The following is a 20768-nucleotide window of genomic DNA, read 5'->3' on the forward strand; positions in this document are numbered from 1 at the left end:
TGACAGAATTGGAAACCCGGGATTCCGCATACATTTGAAAATAGGTGTAACTAAAGAGGTTTATTGAAATGCTTTTAACTATTCTGAGATAAAAAAATGAAGAATATTTTCTAGAAATGTTAAACAAAACTTATTAATCCCTGATAAGTCAAAGCTATCAAAACACACCAACTCGTGTGGTAACTGCAATATTAATTTGTTTTTCTTTTCTCGCACAGGCTAGCCAAATACCCTACAGCGGGCTAGAAGAAGAGAGGTAGAGCGGTTAGAGTGGGAGGTAGTTAGGTTGATGATAAGGAGGTGCGAAAGCAAATGAAGGATAAAAGAAAACGATAGATGAGTTATTATAGTGAAACGGTAAATAAAGATATATAAATACACATAAAGAGTTTTAATTTTGAAGTCAAGTTGAAGTATTAGAACCCATTTTTTATCCACCCCTCCCATGCCTTAGGGTATAAAAACGGTTTTACGTTGTCCATAGCCGTAGCAGGCCTCTGAATGTTGGGGGGGGGGGGGGGTGCGGGGGCACGATGCATAAAAACTTTTGGGGCAAAAAATAATTGAAAAAAGTATGTACAGGACATGGAAGTAGCGAAAAAAATGAGGAAGTTTGTGGAACCGTTGTTTTGATACCATTTGGAATGCATAAAACAAATAGAAATAAATTAAGTGCGATTTGGCTCTCTCTCTTTCTCTATTTAACTAGTTGACTATCAAAGTTTTTTTTAACTTATTGACTGGCCAAAATATGCACAAGCCAAAAAAAATGGGTTGAAAGGGGAATGGTAAAAAAAACCGCATAGAACCACAGGTAACCCAAACACTCGTGCGTACGGCGTTTCCTAGGATCGTGCTATTTTCTAGACTTTCTCAAAGTCGTTTAAAAAATTTGACTCGCCTTGCTTCGCTCGCTGAGGTCGACTTGGAGCCATTCTAGCTATTTTCAGCCGCGAACGGGCCAATCAGCATTTACCACCCATACAAGACGTCTTGGATGGTGAAAGGGGAACGAGTTCGTAAAATGGGCCCATAATATAATACTCAGGAGAGATCTCAAAGAGACAAGAATAAAGTGAGTCAAATATGAAGTCTATTTTCTTTATTTTTCCATCACTAAAAAAATTCTCTTACGTACTAGAATACAAACCGAGTGCTTTGCCAATCTGTACCCTGGGTACCAGAGTCTCGAGATTGCAGGCCTGGTTACTTAGACTAAGAATCGAAGAAATAGTCTGAAAGAAAACAAAAATAAGGGTTGGAAATTAGGCATGAGTAGCACTTTGCGGCGCTTTATAACACGTACTCCATAAATATTTCAATTAAAGCGAGAGAAATTGCCAACAAAATGACGTTCTACGATAACGAATTGAGTATTCCTGAACTGCCAAAACTCGAGCTTGCGTTGGATGACGGCCCCGACTGCTACCAGAGTTTGACATATTGGAGCACAAAAGCCTCCCAGGTACAGCGGCCATTTATTACCCTTTATGGTAGTTAACACTGTCTCTTTGAGAGGTTAGGAGAGAAACTAAGTGTACCTGTTACTAAGCTTTTGTTATGACTGTCAGAAGACTTACCCCTGTGCACTTTTGATTCATTCCCTTATTCACATAAGGTGATCTTATCAACTACATAAATAAATAGCTGAAACACATATTGATTTGTTTCCAGTTGAACCATAAAATTATTTTTGGAAAGAGTGCAGAATAATATTTTACTCTTCCTAAGATGACCCACATTAACCTCTACACTTATTTTCCAAGACTTCTATGTGCATGTGTGTCTGTGGGTGTGTTTTTTTATTTATTAATTTAACCCCTTCAGCTAATTTTTAACCCCCAAAATTTTAGCATTTAACATAACAAACCCATTAAGATTTTAGAGAGAAGAAATGACTAAACATTCCATCCCCCCATTCCCCCCCAACAAAGCGTTAGTCCCCCCAACAAAGCGAAAGTCCTTGAAATTGGCTGTGTGTGAACATCTGAGAATCAAACCTATGTGTTGTGTTTGCAGATTGCACCAGCTCTCTCAGCACTTGCCAAAAGTGTAGGTTCGTATTATGAGTCTGGCATGGCACATTATCAGTCTGGCATCTCTGTCAGCTCCGCTATGGAGCAAGTCTCCAAAGAGTTCCAAGATGATCCAAAGATGAGTGAGCCTATTTCTAAGGTAGGCAGTATTCATTATTTCCATTGCAAGATTGAAGGGGCATGAGAGCTAAATAGTTGCTTAGTTATGCAGTTTGGGTTAGCTTTTGTCACATGTATGTCTATCAGTATATAGTATAAATCCACTCACATACTATCACAAATCTAACAATTTGATTGGCTCCCTTACTCACTATCTATTGAGCCATAGATGGTGAGTAGTGAAAAAGCTGGCGTCAAAAGCGGTTATTTATTACTGAAAATTATTTCAATCGTCATTTATTTGAAGGTAGTATGTGTGTGGATTTATACTAAAACAATTAGGCTACGTGCCTCCTTGACTATCTATTGACTCATAGAAAACTTGAACTCATAGTCTAATTGTTGAATATTTTATATGACTTATACCATTTAAGGTTTTCATTTTGGGTCAACACCTTGCATGCACTTGAAGACAATGAATATCCCATGCCTATCTTTAAGGAATACCCTGTCTATTGCCTTTCTAACAGATTTTAGGCCAAATCTTGTATCCCATGAATGCCATTCTAGTCCATCTGAGCATTTTCTTTCCTAAAGCAACTAATATCATTGGGGTTACATAATAATAATTTAGTAATTTTAAAACTAGTAGAGCCCACAATTTATGAGGGCATGAGCAATGCACTATAAAAAGAAAAGGAAAGTCAGTTAGAATGGAAAAGAAAAGAAAATTATGGATGGAAACAGAATGTTTAATAATCAGGACTCAAAATAGAAAAAATAATAATGAAAAGTGAGGACTGGATAAGTGAAATGTAAAAGAATAATATACATTATTAACAAATATGAAGAGTAATTCTTTTTTATATTATGATTAATTCATAATATATTTTTACAAATAGTTTTCCATTATTTTTCCCCAGTTTTCAGATGTCTTGCAAAGAATTGAATGTTATCGTGACATGCTCCTGAATCAAACCAACCTTCTTATGTTGCAACCTCTCCAAGAAGTTGCAAAAGAATATGAAAAAGTCAAGGTATCTTGATAGCTATAATGGAATAATTTCCCTAAGATTTGCATGATAATATGACCCCCTACTTGTGTTCCCATTCAATTATTTAAAAGCATTATGGAATTGATTTTCTGAACTAGAGTTATTATGACCCTAGTAAAAGGGGACCCAGACCATTGTATGTGAGAGGTGGGGAAGGGAAGATGAAAAAAGGGTACAAGAATGGGTTTTTCATCTGAAGTATGCTTCTAAAGTATGCTTTAGAAATACTCAGCAAAAGAGTTGGCCCTCCTTAAAGAATGCCCTTTCTACTACTTCAAAATCATTTGTAGTAGTATTTACAGGGCCGTAGGCAGGGGTGGGGCACTGGGGGCATGTGCCCCCCCCCCCCAATATTCCCTTAATGTTTTTATATTGTGCCCAACCAATCTTATTTGGTTTGCTAAGGCTCTGATTTATTAAGCTCTCTCTCACCAGGACCTTCATTTACAAGTTTTGAAAGCAAGGGATGAGATGCACTTGGCCTGGGAGAAATTCTCAAGCTGCCCTAATACTGCCAATATGCAAGAGGTTATTGTTGAATGGTTGAATTGTTAAATGGTCCTAAGATTTTTAATATTTATCTAGCACACCAATTTTTTTCATCCTATGAAATATAGAGAGTGGTGCGATAGCTCAGTGAAAAGCTTTGCTTTTTAAGCATGAGGACCAGGGTAGAACCCATGTCAGTTCAACCGACTATGCTAAATCAAGGTCACATCTCACAAAAACCTTATTTAACCAACCTGTTAACAACCAACGTTAAGGAACCACCGGAGAAGGCAGAGTCCATCTTCAGTGTGTGTACTTGGCTGCATAACCAAAAGGGGCATTAACGTACTAACACTCTCTCATCCGTGAAAACTGCGTGGCAGCACAGTGAGCCTTAACAGCAGTCTGAATAGGACCCCGTGTAATGTAAATCCAGAGTAATTCAGCCTATGGCTGCGATTCTGGATAAAGTCAGCCCCTTCCTTTCCTTTCCATACAAAGTATCTAGTTTCCCTAGTTAAGGAACTCTGCATTTTCAAAAAAAGAACTTATCTTCCAATACAAGCAAAATAAAGCACACAAAGACTATTGTCTTTTCCACTTGCAATTTTTATATTTTGCTCTCTGAAAGAAAACAAAAGCAAAAGAATTTGATCAAAATAAAACCAAGTGCAATAGACATCACATGTTAAAATTGTGAGCCGCAGTGCAATGCAGGAAACCCACTGGTTGCATCATTTATTTATTATTTATATTTATTCTAAATCTATTTTATGACTGACTACCTCATATCTTGTGAACTCTAAAAATGCCTTTGTGTAATTCCTAGATTATCAGGTAATTAATTGAAAAGTTGCTTTGTTTTACGCACTTATTTAATGTCCATTATGTGTACACCGAGTATTTTGCTGTGTTTCATATGTTTCAGCCATCCCTGCTTGACAGATGTGCCCATGCTATGTTCCAAACAAGGCAGAACTATCAGCAGCTTCTCCTCAAGTACATTGCCTCCTTGAAAGAGCTTCACACGGTCAGAAAGGTACAGTCATCAATAATAGTCATAGAGTTAAACAAAGATGGGCTGGTGTTTACATAGATAACAGTGTTAATGCTCAAGCTGCACCTTTAATTTCAAGATAGCAGCAATGAAAAAAAGCGAAATCGCAAAATATTATAGTAAGAAACAGATGAAAATGAACTAAAATTATTTAACATACAGCTGTGAAGGTAGTTGAGAAGTTACAGTGCAAACAGCAAACTGGTTTGGTAGAAAATAGCTGAAATCAGACAAAACATATTTCCAAGTGCTAATTTTGGAATTCTCAATCTAGTTCTGACATTATTTTTTATCAGGGTCATTGACATTGTTGCTTCATTGCTCCCTAATCTCTCTTATGTCCACCAAACCTCCCTCTTTCCAGGTCACCTTGTTACAGAAAGTGTTGGAGCACATGTTGGCCCAGTTTTCCTTCTTTAACTTTGGATATCAGGTTAGAGCAGAAAACACTTGAAGACCATTATGATTCTAGGTATATATTTATCATGTTGGGTTATAGTGGCACTGATCACAACCAGTCTCAACATCTCAACAATGCTGACCTTACCGTATGCCTTGCCGAGTAAGAAATATGTTGAATTGATTTCAAAACTGTCCTATTAATGGGCTTCTGATTGTTTGGTGTATATCTGTGATTTGTAATCAAATAAATTCCACATTCTATTCCTATACAATTTCATCTTGGAAAGAACTGTATATACACTTTTTTGAAAACTTACAGTCAGAGTAAACTGTGACTGGACAATCTGCAACCAACTATAGCTTATGAGTATTTTTGACATTACTTGTAAGAATTAAGAGAAAAAAGTATTGTCCTGATATTTCTTTCAGACTCTCAAAGATGTTGAGCCCTATATGAACGATCTGTTCCAAGAGTTGCATGAGAGACATTTGAAAGAAGAGGTAATAACTGTACATTGATTAGAGGTTATGATTTTTATGTATTTAGAACATTTGATAGTGATACAGGGCTTCTGGAATTACGCGCTTGTGCGGAAGCGTGTAATTTGGCTTTCTCCACGTAATCCGCGTAATCCACAAATTTCCGCGTAATCCCGCGTAATTTGGCTAAATTTTGAAAGATAAAACATTTAAGTGCACAGCTGATATGTTCTTTTAGGATTCTTACCTCTATTTCTCGTAAAAAAGATATTCTTCGTAAGAGTGCGATATTTTGAACTGAATTTCGAAAGCAAATAAAATGACTAGGCATTCTTTGCTAAACAGCGAAGGCCCAGGACTAATAATAAAATACCTTTTTTAATTGGCCGGTGGCTAGGAGCCAATGAAAACTCGCCTAAGATATTTTCGCTAAAAAATAAACCTTTTCAAGTTATTTCGTGCTTTCCTTTGGGCGTAACAGTTGATAGTCCGTGTAATTTAGCACGTAATTCATTAAAGAATCCTGCAAAATTTTGATTTTTTAAGAAAAATGCATGTCAAAATCGCACGTAATTTAGCACATAATGATTGATTCCCCGCGTAATTTAGCGCGTAATTTAGCAAAGAATCCCGCGTAATTTTGAGCTTTTCTCCGCGTAATTCCAGAAGCCCTGATAAGAGGTTATGTTCTTACAGGCTGGTTGGTATTGTCAGGCCCAGGGGGATGGGGGGATATTTTTTGTTTTTAAGCATTAGCAAAGACTTCAAAAAGTACTTCTCTTCCAACTGAGTATTTATGGCTCTTCAGTAATTTAAAACAGCAACTGTTCTTTTAACGGAGTGCTTGTCAATATTTTTAAGGGGGAGGTGGTTTAAAAAAAACAGTAACTGGAAACTGCAACTTCTACTACTGTAACTAAAAAAACATTTGTACCAGACTAAGCTAGATCTATCTTTTTCCAAGAAATCATTAAAAGACGATGAGCGTACACAGGAAGAAGTTAATCAAAAGATCCTGCTGCAACACCAAAGAGATGCTCAGGCATTTGGGGAGCCCCCAAAGTAAGACAAATGCTTTCATTTATCTCTACCATTACACTACACTAATGCGAGTGTTCTCATTTACCTTATCCCTTCTCACCCACAGTAAGAAAGATGTTCTCTTTTACCTCACCCCCCACAGAAAGCCAATAATGTTCTTATTTACCTCATGCCCACAGTAAGGCAACAGTTCTCATTTACCTCCCCCAACAGTAAGCAAACTGTTGTTATTTACCTCACCCCTCACAGTAAGCCAAATGTTCTTATTTTCCTCACTGTCACAGCATGCCAACTGTTCCAATTTACCTAAAGCCCCCTCCCACCCATACACCCACACCAAGCCAAATGTTTTAATTTACCTCCCACCCACACCAAGCCAAATGTTTTAATTTACCTCCCACCCACACCAAGCCAAATGTTTTAATTTACCTCCCACCCACACCAAGCTAAATGTTTTAATTTACCTCCCACCCACACCAAGCCAAATGTTTTAATTTACCTCCCACCCACACCAAGCCAAATGTTTTAATTTACCTCCCACCCACACCAAGCCAAATGTTTTATTTACCTCCCACCCACACTAAGCCAAATGTTCTTATTTACCTCAGACCCACAGTAAGCCAAATGTTTTTATTTACCTCCCACCCAAAGTAAGCCAAATATTCTTATTTACATCCCACCCACAGTAAGCCAAATATTCTTATTTACCTCCCATCCACAGTGAAGCCAAATGTTCCAATTTACCTAAACCTCCCTCCCCCCAAACACACTAAGCCAAATGTTTTGATTTACATCACACCCACAGTATGCCCAATGTATTTATCTTCCACCCCCCCCCCATACAAGTATGCCCACCCACAGTAAGCCAAATGATTTTATTTACCTCCCACCCACAGTAAGCCAAATGATTTTATTTACCTCCCACCCACAGTAAGCAAAATGATTTTATTTACCTCCCACCCACAGTAAGCAAAATGATTTTATTTACCTCCCACCCCCAGTAAGCAAAATGATTTTATTTACCTCCCACCCCCAGTAAGCAAAATGTTTTTATTTACCTCCCACCCCCAGTAAGCAAAATGTTTTTATTTACCTCCCACCCACAGTAAGCCAAATGATTTTATTTACCTCCCACCCACAGTAAGCCAAATGTTTTTATTTACCTCACACCCACAGTAAGCCAAATGTTCTTATTTACCTCAGACCCACAGTAAGCCAATTGTTTTTATTTACCTCCCACCCACAGTAAGCCAAATGTTCTTATTTACCTCCCCCCACCTCACTACAGTAAGCCAACTGTTCCAATCTACCTAAACCTCCCTCCCCCCCACACACAGTAAGCCAAATCTTCCACCCCCCCCCCCCCATACAAGTTTTTGCATCATGAAATTTGTATCTTATCAAGTAGTGTCTAATAACCATCTCAACTCCGTTGATCATATGGAAAGATGCCTCTAACCCAGTCTGTCAGGTTTATTGAAGTGAAGGAGATTTGTGTTAATAGCACCATTAGTGACGTATTATAACATTTCCCCTAAGTTTGGCGGTACTGGCTCAGACAGTATCGGCCATGAATGCTGGCAAGTTCTTTAACAAGATTGGGGACCTTTTCCAGTCGGGATCTTTTGGTAAGTGCCAGATGGTCATGCTCATCTGGTTTGTCAGCTCCATTCATTGTTGAGTAAAGAGTTTGCCACAAAAAAGTCAAATGATTTTAGTGCTAGTCGTCCATGAGTAGCAATAGAGATTATTCAGTTCTTTGATGGGAGAATATTTGCCATCTATATTTTACATTTTGCTGGGAATGATTATTATTATTATTATTACTATAAAAATTGTTTTAAAATGAGGAACCTCTATTAAATAGGTGGATTTCAAAGATAATGTGACTCCCTTTCCATGCATGATTTCACTAAGCCTCATACAGTTTATACTAAGTTTATACTATTATGACAAGTGTTCCAAAATGATTTTTTACAGGCAGTAAGAAACAGTTGAAAGGTGCTTCTCCAAGTGAAGCAGGGGTGAGAGAACACGAAAAAGAAACTACTTGTTTACCTGTCCGTCACTTTCTCCCTCACTTCTTGCCCCCTTTATCACTAAAGGTCTGCCAATATTCCTCATGTTGCTTGAGTTCTGTCTCATGTTCTCATGTTGCTTGAGTTCTGTCTCATGTTGCTTGAGTTCTGTCTCATGTTGCTTGAGTTCTGTCTCATGTTGCTTGAGTTCTGTCTCATGTTGCTTGAGTTCTGTCTCATGTTGCTTGAGTTCTGTCTCATGTTGCTTGAGTTCTGTCTCATGTTGCTTGAGTTCTGTCTCATGTTGCTTGAGTTCTGTCTCATGTTGCTTGAGTTCTGTCTCATGTTGCTTGAGTTCTGTCTCATGTTGCTTGAGTTCTGTCTCATGTTGCTTGAGTTCTGTCTCATGTTGCTTGAGTTCTGTCTCATGTTGCTTGAGTTCTGTCTCATGTTGCTTGAGTTCTGTCTCATGTTGCTTGAGTTCTGTCTCATGTTGCTTGAGTTCTGTCTTATGTTGCTGAGTTCTATCTTTTGTCACTTGAGTTCTGTCTGTCTTATGTTGCTTGATTCTTCCTGTTTCGTATTGCTTAAGTTATGTCTGTTTTTGTTGCTTGAGTTCTTTTTTCAGGCATCAGTCTGTCCAATCTTTTTTTTAAAGCTGGGATAGTTCATTAGAAGTTTTATTGGATTTTTCTTTCTATTAGGAGCAAGAGTGGGAAGTGATAGACCCAGTCACCAAGGACAGACCAGAGAGACCCACAACCTTGGAAAAGCCAGCAGGAGAAACAATGTCACCCAAGAAAGAGCAAAGTACTCGAGTAGATGACGCATCAGCACTGATTAAAGGTCAGCTCATTAAAGGGTTTTTACGGTCGGCTCATTTACCCAAGTGGTACAGGTTTCGTACTGTAAATTATCCCTAGTTGAAACACGTCATTCTGTTGCTATTGATAATGACTTTATTTGTGAGTACGAGTATTATCTCACAATGGTAGTCTGAACAAGAGTGCTATAGTTAATGCAGTGTTGAACACTCTCACGGTATTAATCGTATTGTATAAATCTATTGTTTTGTGGATCCTACACCCCACATGGAAATAAGTGGTTTTTGTTATTGTAAAGTCTGTTGTTGTGGCCAGCGTGGTTAAACAAAGCTGTAGCTAACCTACCTGACCTGAGAGGTTAAATGAATTTGATGTCTCTTTGTTCTTGGTATTACAGATGAGAACCAGGAAAAAGTGATAAACGTGGTACCTGCAGATCTGATTAGTCCAACCTCTCAATCCATCCCTCGACATACATTGCCGGACACTTCAGTGTAAGAGAATCGCAAAGAACCCCCCCATTTCCTCTCAATCCATCCCTCGACATACATTGCCGGACACTTCAGTGTAAGAGAATCGCAAAGAACCCCCCAATTCCCACCATCACACAGGAATATTTATTGCTTGCACTTCCCTGTGTACCCTGGTTCCAGAGTCTCCTCACTCGGTTTAGACGTGCTGTCTTACGAGGCACTAAACCGAGAGGATACTCTGTAACAAGTGTACAGTATTTCCTGTGATGATGGTTGGTAAAATTGAATAAGTGTTTTTAAGGCAGATACGGTGCTATGCGAGCTCTCATTGATTAATTAGCAGACCGTGACACCACAGAAACAGCACAATATAGCTTTTGAGAAAACCGTCCATGTTGACAACTATATCCTAATTTCTCAATTTACTCTTCTCAAAAAATCTTGAGGAAATCTTGTAGAGGGCATGTAAAATAGTGTTAAGACAAAACTCAGCCATGTTATATCAATTTCCTATTCTCTATACAGTTTGCAATGAAAAATGTTCACAACACGCTGTATAATAAATATTTTATTGTCGCCATGTGCTTGGTGCGTACAGGAACTTTTGATCTCAAGAATCTCCAATTGTTTTATGAATAGTGACCGATGAAAAAGCTTCCGGGGTACCCAAGTCCGGCCTGCGCACTCGGTCAATAAGGGCTATGTTGCTGCTTTTTGTACTCGTTTGGAGATCTCACTCCTTTGTTTGTATGTTTTAGTGTGGTATCTACGATAAATCGAAGCACCGCTAGGCCGTTAGAATGGGACGGTTGCAAAAAGGGTTACCTCCGAATCAGACAGAAGGCGTTCCCAAAGAGTAGATGGCCATTACTGGTGAGATAACAGGTGTATTTGGTTATTTGAGGTGGCACAGGGATTTTTCCAAATAGCAATACCAAGGAAAAGGGCTCTTTTAGCAAGAATCATGTAAACGTTCTTGGCAAATGCAGTCATTTTTTCATTTTTTCTGTGGATTATGATATCACAGAATAAAAATAATGAAACAATACTCTGATAATTTAAATGCATGTACTGTACCAATTATATTGCCTTATTCGACACATACTGATCATTTAACAATCAATAATTTACGGGCGAGTGCACCATCCATTTAGTTAAATGTAATTCGCTCATCTTTATATGTACTTTACTTGTTCACGTGCAATAATCATTTTGGTTCTCTTGCAGTATTTCATAGTCGACAAGAAAAACGGCCAACTATTGGCACAGGGCCAAGAGCAGGCGCAGCCATCGACACTAGAGAGTCTGTTGTTGTGCACCGTCAAAATCTGTGACGCGTCTGACGTTGATAGGAATTTCTGCTTTCAGCTCATATCTCCCAGTAGTGACCGAGTTTTTCAGGCTCTGACAGATGCGGAAGTACAGGGATGGATATCAGCCATACAGGTGTGTAGGGGGAGTTGATATCAGCCATACAGGTGTGTAGGGGGAAGTTGATATCAGCCATACAGGTGTGTAGGGGAAGTTGATATCAGCCATACAGGTGTGTAGGGGAAGTTGATATCAGCCATACAGGTGTGTAGGGGGAGTTGATATCAGCCATACAGGTGTGTAGGGGGAGTTGATATCAGCCATACAGATGTGTAGGGGGAGTTGATATCAGCCATACAGGTGTGTAGGGGGAGTTGATATCAGCCATACAGGTGTGTAGGGGGAGTTGATATCAGCCATACAGATGTGTAGGGGGAGTTGATATCAGCCATACAGGTGTGTAGGGGGAGTTGATATCAGCCATACAGGTGTGTAGCGGAAGTTGATATCAGCCATACAGGTGTGTAGGGGAAGTTGATATCAGCCATACAGATGTGTAGAGGGAGTTGATATCAGCCATACAGGTGTGTAGGGGGGAGTTGATATCAGCCATACAGGTGTGTAGGGGGAGTTGATATCAGCCATACAGGTGTGTAGGGGGAGTTGATATCAGCCATACAGGTGTGTAGGGGGAGTTGATATCAGCCATACAGATGTGTAGGGGGAGTTGATATCAGCCATACAGGTGTGTAGGGGGAGTTGATATCAGCCATACAGGTGTGTAGGGGGAGTTGATATCAGCCATACAGGTGTGTAGGGGGAGTTGATATCAGCCATACAGGTGTGTAGAGGAAGTTGATATCAGCCATACAGGTGTGTAGGGGAAGTTGATATCAGCCATACAGGTGTGTAGGGGGGTTGATATCAGCCATACAGGTGTGTAGGGGGAGTGGATATCAGCCATACAGGTGTGTAGGGGAAGTTGATATCAGCCATACAGGTGTGTAGGGGAAGTTGATATCAGCCATACAGGTGTGTAGGGGAGTTGTTATCAGCCATACAGGTGTGTAGGGGGAGTTGATATCAGCCATACAGGTGTGTAGGGGGAGTTGATATCAGCCATACAGGTGTGTAGGGGGAGTTGATATCAGCCATACAGGTGTGTAGAGGGAGTTGATATCAGCCATACAGGTGTGTAGGGGGAGTTGATATCAGCCATACAGGTGTGTAGGGGGAGTTGATATCAGCCATACAGGTGTGTAGGGGGAGTTGATATCAGCCATACAGGTGTGTAGGGGAAGTTGATATCAGCCATACAGGTGTGTAGGGGGAGTTGATATCAGCCATACAGGTGTGTAGGGGAAGTTGATATCAGCCATACAGGTGTGTAGGGGAGATTGATATCAGCCATACAGGTGTGTAGGGGGAGTTGATATCAGCCATACAGGTGTGTAGGGGAAGTTGATATCAGCCATACAGGTGTGTAGGGGAGTTGTTATCAGCCATACAGGTGTGTAGGGGGAGTTGATATCAGCCATACAGGTGTGTAGGGGAAGTTGATATCAGCCATACAGGTGTGTAGGGGGAGTTGATATCAGCCATACAGGTGTGTAGAGGGAGTTGATATCAGCCATACAGGTGTGTAGGGGGAGTTGATATCAGCCATACAGGTGTGTAGGGGGAGTTGATATCAGCCATACAGGTGTGTAGGGGGAGTTGATATCAGCCATACAGGTGTGTAGAGGGAGTTGATATCAGCCATACAGGTGTGTAGGGGGAGTGGATATCAGCCATACAGGTGTGTAGGGGAAGTTGATATCCCCATACAGGTGTGTAGGGGAAGTTGATATCAGCCATACAGGTGTGTAGAGGGAGTTGATATCAGCCATACAGGTGTGTAGGGGGAGTTGATATCAGCCATACAGGTGTGTAGGGGAAGTTGATATCAGCCATACAGGTGTGTAGAGGGAGTTGATATCAGCCATACAGGTGTGTAGGGGAATTTGATATCAGCCATACAGGTGTGTACGGGGAAGTGGATATTAGCCATACAGGTGTGTACGGGGAAGTGGATATCAGCCATACAGGTGTGTACGGGGAAGTGGATATCAGCCATACAGGTGTGTACGGGGAAGTGGATATCAGCCATACAGGTGTGTACAGGGAAGTGGATATAAGCTTTGTTAAGGGGGGCACTACAGATGATACAAAAAAACTGTTTCAAAATGGGTGCAAAATTATTTAAAATGAACTCTTCGTTCGTTTATTTTTAGTCCTTAAGTCCTTTATTCCTTTTAAAAGTTTTCAGGCGTTAATGTATGAGTTCGTCCTGATTTGGTGCTAGGGATGAGCGGCGATGTGAGGAAAAGTCTTGAATATACGAGAGAGGAGCAGTGTTTTAATCGAGAACATGGCTCATCAAACACCCACTGATTTGTACTACTTTTTTGCTCAAAGGAAGCCACAGCAGACGCCTTGCGGAATTCTAAAGCCAAGCTTCAGGTAAATAGCTATTGCAGAGCCGTAGCAGGCCACGTAAGATTTGGAGGGGGGGGGGGGGGATACAGAAATATTGATAAAATATTAGGTGGCACAGCCACGCCCCTTCTGGTCATTTCAAGCCCCTTCTGGGGGCACATGCCCCCAGTACCCCACCCCCTGCTACGGCCCTGTATTGATCGTTAAATACTGTACTGTTTGCTTGTCCGTGGAACGTTTGATCCCCACGGATCCTTAGCCATTCTGCTTTTGTAAAGACTTCTTACCTAGTTAGTCTTTGATGCTTGACCCCATTTTCCGTCATCATGTGTTAGACCCTTGCCCGATCTCAATTGGACAGTGCGATAGACATCAAAAAGGAGCCTCGCTGTCTGGTGTTGAATGCAGCCGAGAGAATACGCAAAGTCGAAGGCAATAAATACTGCGCTGACTGCTCCGCTCCCAGTGAGTACATGTTGATTCTGGTATAATACACCAAAATCTGGTATTCTACTCTGCCAAAAAATATTCGTCTTTAATAAGAATTATTAAATAAGAGTCTGCCCTGAAGAAGTATTCTGGTAGATATGTTTAATTCACCCTTTTGCAGTTGAAACTGAATTACAGGGAGTGCGCAATTACATTGATGATATACGCGGAGACCAGGAGCGGAAGTACGCACAAAGACGAGATAAAGAGGGCAAAAAAAAAAAAAACTCCCCTCTTTCTTTCGTCTTCGCGCGTACTCCCGCTTCTGGTCTCCGCATCGCCAAGGGTACCCGAAGATCTTGCTAGAGCGTTTTCGTACATACATACATACATACATACATACATACATACATACATACATACATACATACATACATACATTATTTAAGTGTCAAAAGTGTTTAGCTAAAGAGCTAATTGTGGACACTATAAAAAATAAATAATCAGATAATTAATAAATAATATGATTTAGAATCTAATCTAGCTATATATAAAATGTTAAAAATATTATAGAAAACTATACGTATTATACATATTAATATAATATATTATATACACAAACACTATATAGACGAACTATCACAGGCGTAGATACAAGTAAACAGACATGTGTATACAAATAGACACAAGAACAAACAAACAAACAAACAAACAAACAAGCAACATATATATAAATAACAAAACAAATTAATATAAAAATATGATGCAAGGGTGGTGCACACTCCTCATGTGCCCGACCGCTAGACAGCACACGGGACCACCCCACTTGCCCACCCCACTAGGATGAGCATGCGATGCAGTCACATGCGCCATCCAGCAGGCCAAGCACATCAAGAGTGCGCACTCCCGTCCTAAAAGCCTGTAGGCTGGTCTTATTACGAAGTTCCTGACTTATTTTACCCCAAATATAGGGGCCTAGAAACCTTATGCTGTGTCTACCATATGTGATTGTATTAAATCTTGGAACAGGAAAATCGCTCCTCAAGTTGTAACTCCTGTCTTGCTGAAAAAATATACTTTGAATATGCTCAGGAGCTAGGGAATTTCTAACTTTGTACATTAATATAAGAATGTCTTGTAATCTTCTATTCTCTAAGCTTGACAATCGCCCTCTCCTTAAAAGTTCAGCATAAGTGTCAGTTCTATTATTAAATATTGCGCGTAGAGCCCTCTCTTGGACTCTCTCTAACTTTCTAGCATCAGCGGCTTTACAAAAGTGCCATACCGTGTGACAATATGTGAGATTGGGTAAAATTGCTGATTTATAAAGTTGTAATTTGGCGTCTACTGGGATTAGATTTCTAAGCCTTACCAACACACCAACTTTTTGGCTTGCTTTCTTACATATTTCACTGATATGAAGACTAAAGTTCAGCTTATCGTCAAGAGTCACTCCTAGCAGTTTCATTTCAGTAGACGATTTAATTATTTCTTCATCAATCTTAACCTGTATAGATAGGTTGTCTTTATTTCTATTTTTTCTGCCTAGCAACATCAAGCTATATTTATCATAGTTCCCTTTGAGGAAATTATCTTTATACCATTGTGATATCTTATGTCCTTCTTCGTTCAAAATTTGTTCCACGCACTCAGCTGTTCCCCCTTTTACATAGAGCTGATGGTCATCAGCATACATTGACAAGCTAGCTGTTTTAACTTCAAATGTCATGTCATTTTGGAAGATATTCCATAATAAAGGTCCAAATGACGACCCTTGAGGACATCCCCTTACTGCATCCTTCCAGACACTGGTGACTCCATTAAGTTTGACCCTGTTTTGACGGTTGGTGAAGTATGATCTCATCAAGTGTAATGACTGCTCAGAAAAGCCATATGCCTTGAGCTTATTTACCATGAGTGCTGGGTGTAAGGAGTCAAATGCTTTACTCATATCTGTTGAGAGTATTCCAATAAACTGTTTGGAATCTACAGCTAGCTTCCAGTCTTCTGTGAGTTTTAGCAGAGTGGTTTCACAGCTATGCTTCTTCCTATATGCCGACAAGCAAGGATCAAGCTTGGGATCAAAATGATTATTTACTTGTGTACTCATCATTGACTCATATACCTTATCTACTATGCATAGTAATGTTATTGGACGGTAGTTTTTTTCTCTCAAGACAGTCATCCTTTTTGTAAACAGGGTTCCATTCCCCTTTCTTCCATGCTTCTGGCCATTCTCCTTTCCTGATACACTCATTATAGAGACCCGTTAGGGAGTCTGCTATACCTCTTGATGCTAGTTTTAACAATCTGGGAGTAATGGAGTCATAGCCAGAGGCCTTTCTGACATTTAGCTTCTCGAGAAATGACTGAACTGAATTTGTGCTGAGCTGTTGAAAACAGAAATTTGAGTTGTTGCTCTTATTTGCATCATAGATATTCTTAAGACATGGATGACTGGACAAATCCTCTTCCGTCAGACTATTGACATTTGCTCCACCAATCTCATTAGCCATGGTGGAAAAGTAGTCTACCAGAACGTTTGCTACCTTTTCCTGGTCTTTCTCAATTTTTCCATCTGTTCTGATGTTGATCTCACATACCAACTGTTTCTTATCACTAAGAAAAGGTCGTTACGTGTATGACGACGTTTCACTGGCATTGTTTAATGAGTCAGTACTATGGTACAACACATCACCCCCACGGACGTATGTGGCATCCCTGTGTGACGTCACATGCGCCTCGGCGTAAGTGTAAAAGCCTACGTATTGAGCAAAGGACAAAAGTTTGAAATGCTTCATGGGCAAATTTTCTTTCATAGTTTCTAAATGGAAACAGTCCATGTAAAACGTCTAGTAAGTAGACGGAAGGCTCGATATTTAAACTCGCTTGATTGATTGTTTAATAATCGCGCTCAGACTAAGTCCTCCAACATTGTTTTTAAACTTGAATAATCGATCCAGAATGCGTTTATCACAAGCCGAAAACAATGCGCAATATCTCTTCGAATTCCCAACATTGCCGACTTGCTCAAGATTGGCTTCATCGCGCATGAGCTTATACGTTTCTATACTAATGATACATGTGTGTGCCATAGGGCCTGACTGGGCAAGCATTAATTTGGGCATCACGGTGTGCATTGAGTGTTCTGGTGTTCACCGCAGCATGGGTGTGCACGTGTCCAAGGTTCGCTCGTTAACGCTTGACAAGTGGGACGGCGACACAGTTGAGGTACAGTATCTTTTCATTGAAGACTTTATTCAGGTTATTCAACGAGATTTATAGCATATCATCGAAGAGATTTACCCTATTTTCTGATATAGTAAAACTGGTATGGTATGAGGTCTTTGTTTGCGTCACGTACCTTTGCATCACGTACCTTTGCATTGCATCACGTAAAGTACCTTTCATCAATTACCTTTTCATCACGTATCTTTGCATCACGAGTATCTTTCATCACGTACCTTTGCATAACGAGTACCTTTCATCACGTACCTTTGCATCACGTATTTTTGCATCACGTACTGTACCTTTGCATCAATAACCTTTACATCACGTACCTTTGCGTCACGTACCTTTGCATCACGTACAGTACCTTCCATCACGTACCTTTGCATCAATTACCTTTGCATCACGAGTACCTTTCATCACGTACCTTTGCATCACGAGTACCTTTCATCACGTACCTTTGCATCACGAGTACCTTTCATCTCGTACCTTTGCATCACGTATCTTTGCATCACGTACTGTACCTTTGCATCAATTACCTTTTCATCACGTACCTTTGCGTCACGTACCTTTGCATCACGTACAGTACCTTTCATCACGTAACTTTGCATCACGAGTACCTTTCATCACGTAACTTTGCATCACGAGTCCCTTTCATCACGTACCTTTGCATCACGTTCCTTTGCATCACGTATCTTTGCATCACGTACCTTTGCATCACGTACCTTTGCATCACGTACAGTACCTTTCATCACGTACCTTTGCATCACGTACTGTACCTTTGCATCAATTACCTTCGCATCACGTACCTTTGCGTCACGTACAGTTCCCCGGATGTTCATCTGTTCATTTTTCAGTTCATGGAGGCCATGGGTAACACGAAAGTCAATAAAATTTTCGAAGCGAACCTCAATGACTTCCCCAAACTGACAAGGGATTCCGGCAAGTAAGTGGCGTCTTACAGGGAAATGTGCCCGGGCTAGTATCAAGGGAAATGTGCTAGGGATGATTTCTCATTGGAAATCTGCTAGGGTTGATCTCAAGGTAAACCTACTAGGGTTGTCATTAAGGGAATGCTCCAGGGTTGGTCTCAAGGGAAATGTTCCAGCTAATTCATTAATCCAGAGTAACAAAATGTTCACGCACAATTCTGTACTGCAGATGTTTAGATGTTCAGAGGTAAGTGCACGTAGCCTAACGCCTTAAACACCGCGCTATATCTTGTAAATTACAAACATGGTTTCATCCCACTTTTACCCAACAATGTTTAGCTGGTTACACGAATATGAGCAAACTCACCCTACCGTGGTATTTATTTACAGGCACGACAGGCAGGCGTTTATCAAGCTTAAGTACGTTGAACAAAAATTCTACTCACCCATCCCGGCTGAGGGGCTTGACCCTGAAGTGGCTGAGGCGTTGATTACAAGACCTGGGGATAGAGAGGACGAACTGCTGGACATCTCACAGGAACTCGAGGTAGATAACGGGATGGAGGGAAATATTACAGGAACAAGAGGTAGATAACGGGATGGAGGGAAATATCACAGGAACAAGAGGTAGATGTAAGGAAAGAGGAGAATGTCACAGGAACTCGAGGTAAATATAGGGAAAGAAGGGAATATCACATGAACTGGAGGTAGATATAGGGCAAGAAGGGAATATCAAATGGACTGGAGGTAGATATAGGGGTAGAAGGAAATATCACATGGACTAGAGGAAGTGTGATTTGCTGTGCTTTGCTTGTTAACACCTGGAAGTTTTTGTTTTAGGATGAGCGGTCGTTGATGGGTTCCAGTCCCCTCTGCTTAATAGACGACTGTCAGGTAATAGAAGAAAAAACAAAGGAAAATAAATAAACAACATGGATGGTCATAGTGTACATTTTTCTTCCATGTTTCATGTTCCATGATTTTTTGGCCTACCTGCCTTCACAATCTTTGGTGATCCTGTTTATTTGCTTTACCAGGATTGCAGCAATCACCCGTGTCAGCATTCTAGACAGTTTGCCGCCTCGCAGCTAGTAGTGAGCGACTCTGGAGGGGAACAGGAGGACACCCCCTCGACCACACCCATAGAGCCCGAGAGTGAATGCTAATATCTCACGAGCTAAATGCATCAACACCAATATACATTCATTTCAAATAAGGCTGCGCTCAGAAAAGATATTGCTAGAAGTCGTTTTAGGTACGCTTATTTGCTAATTTATTTGATACACATGAAACGGTTTGCTGCACATGTACATCTATTCTAAGAAAATGTCGCACTAGAGAACTACACTTTAGCGCATTACACTTTATTGTGATCTGATTCTATTTTCTCTTTTGTGTTTTACTTTATTACCCTTTGACTACCACACTTTGTTTCACGGGTTAACAGGTTAATGAAAACCACTCTACTAAGAAGCCTGGTAACTGATCAGGCGCGTACACAGGATTCTTAGGGGGAGGGGTGCGCAGTCATAGAAAAGACCCACTTTTTTGCCCCCCCCCCCCCCCTGTGTAAACGCCGCTGATTGAATTAAACAACTGACTGGAGAGCATGTGCTGAGTTGGTTGAATGTGTGGCGTTCAAGTGCGTTATGAGAAAAAAAATCCGAAGTTTCACCTTTTCGCGTTGTCATAAACTTTTAGAATTCTCGCCAGTTTCTGAAAGAAGTTCGAAGGAGTACGTAATGGTTTGTTTGGGAAAAATCCGAACACCATGTGTTTTATTATGAAAAATTCAAGGATTCGTTTTTGTGTGCGAATCGATCCAGTGATTCCAAGTTACACGTATTGTTAATTCGCTAAACTTCAACAATTGACTCCGAGTGTTTTATGGTCGTTATGTTAGGGTATTTAATTTAAGAAACTGTCGAGTTAATCTAATGTCTAACCTAAAAGTTAATGCAACACAAATGATTTCGGTCTTTTAAGTCATTTTCGGTCATTTAAAAACGACAGTGGCATGTCCTTAATAAATTTACCAAAAGTTCTCTGTTTAATGTCAAATTTCAAGATGCTCCCCAAAGAGCACTTTTGGGAAGTTGATTAGAATGTCTTAACAATAAAATTGTCTCGTCGTTTGCAATTTCACTAAATACTTGGTCGATAGATCAAGGGTGGCTTAATAAGTACTAAATAAACCAAATAGTATTTCACGAGTTTTTAAAAATCACTGTCTATCGCGTCTATAATTCATTGATTTTGGAAATGAAAGGGAATAAAGTATGATCAAATGTGTGAACTGGAGTTCATTTTCTTGATTTTTGTGGAATTCACTCGCGTATCTAATAGCATCATTATTTCTATTTTTTTTTTATTAAGGGGGTCTTATTTCAAATTTTGCGCCTTCAATAATAATAAG

General features: G+C 40.1%; 1 protein-coding gene across 1 annotated transcript; it reads left to right on the forward strand.

Annotated features, from left to right (window-relative positions):
• The first annotated feature begins 1194 nt into the window (after positions 1–1194).
• Positions 1195–20644, forward strand: LOC5514913 (arf-GAP with coiled-coil, ANK repeat and PH domain-containing protein 2). Its single transcript, XM_048729897.1, has 21 exons — positions 1195–1465; positions 2020–2175; positions 3059–3172; positions 3626–3718; positions 4608–4718; positions 5101–5169; positions 5568–5639; positions 6583–6680; positions 8199–8287; positions 8640–8683; positions 9382–9523; positions 9899–9995; positions 10733–10847; positions 11202–11420; positions 13743–13787; positions 14099–14228; positions 17290–17423; positions 18278–18366; positions 18743–18899; positions 19193–19246; positions 19390–20644. The coding sequence occupies exons 1-21, from the start codon at positions 1349–1351 to the stop codon at positions 19516–19518; spliced, it is 2274 nt and encodes a 757-aa protein (XP_048585854.1). The 5' UTR covers positions 1195–1348; the 3' UTR covers positions 19519–20644.
• The last annotated feature ends 124 nt before the right edge of the window (positions 20645–20768 follow it).

This window comes from Nematostella vectensis, chromosome 7 (assembly GCF_932526225.1).
Source record: "Nematostella vectensis chromosome 7, jaNemVect1.1, whole genome shotgun sequence".
Classification (NCBI taxonomy): Eukaryota; Metazoa; Cnidaria; class Anthozoa; order Actiniaria; family Edwardsiidae; genus Nematostella; species Nematostella vectensis.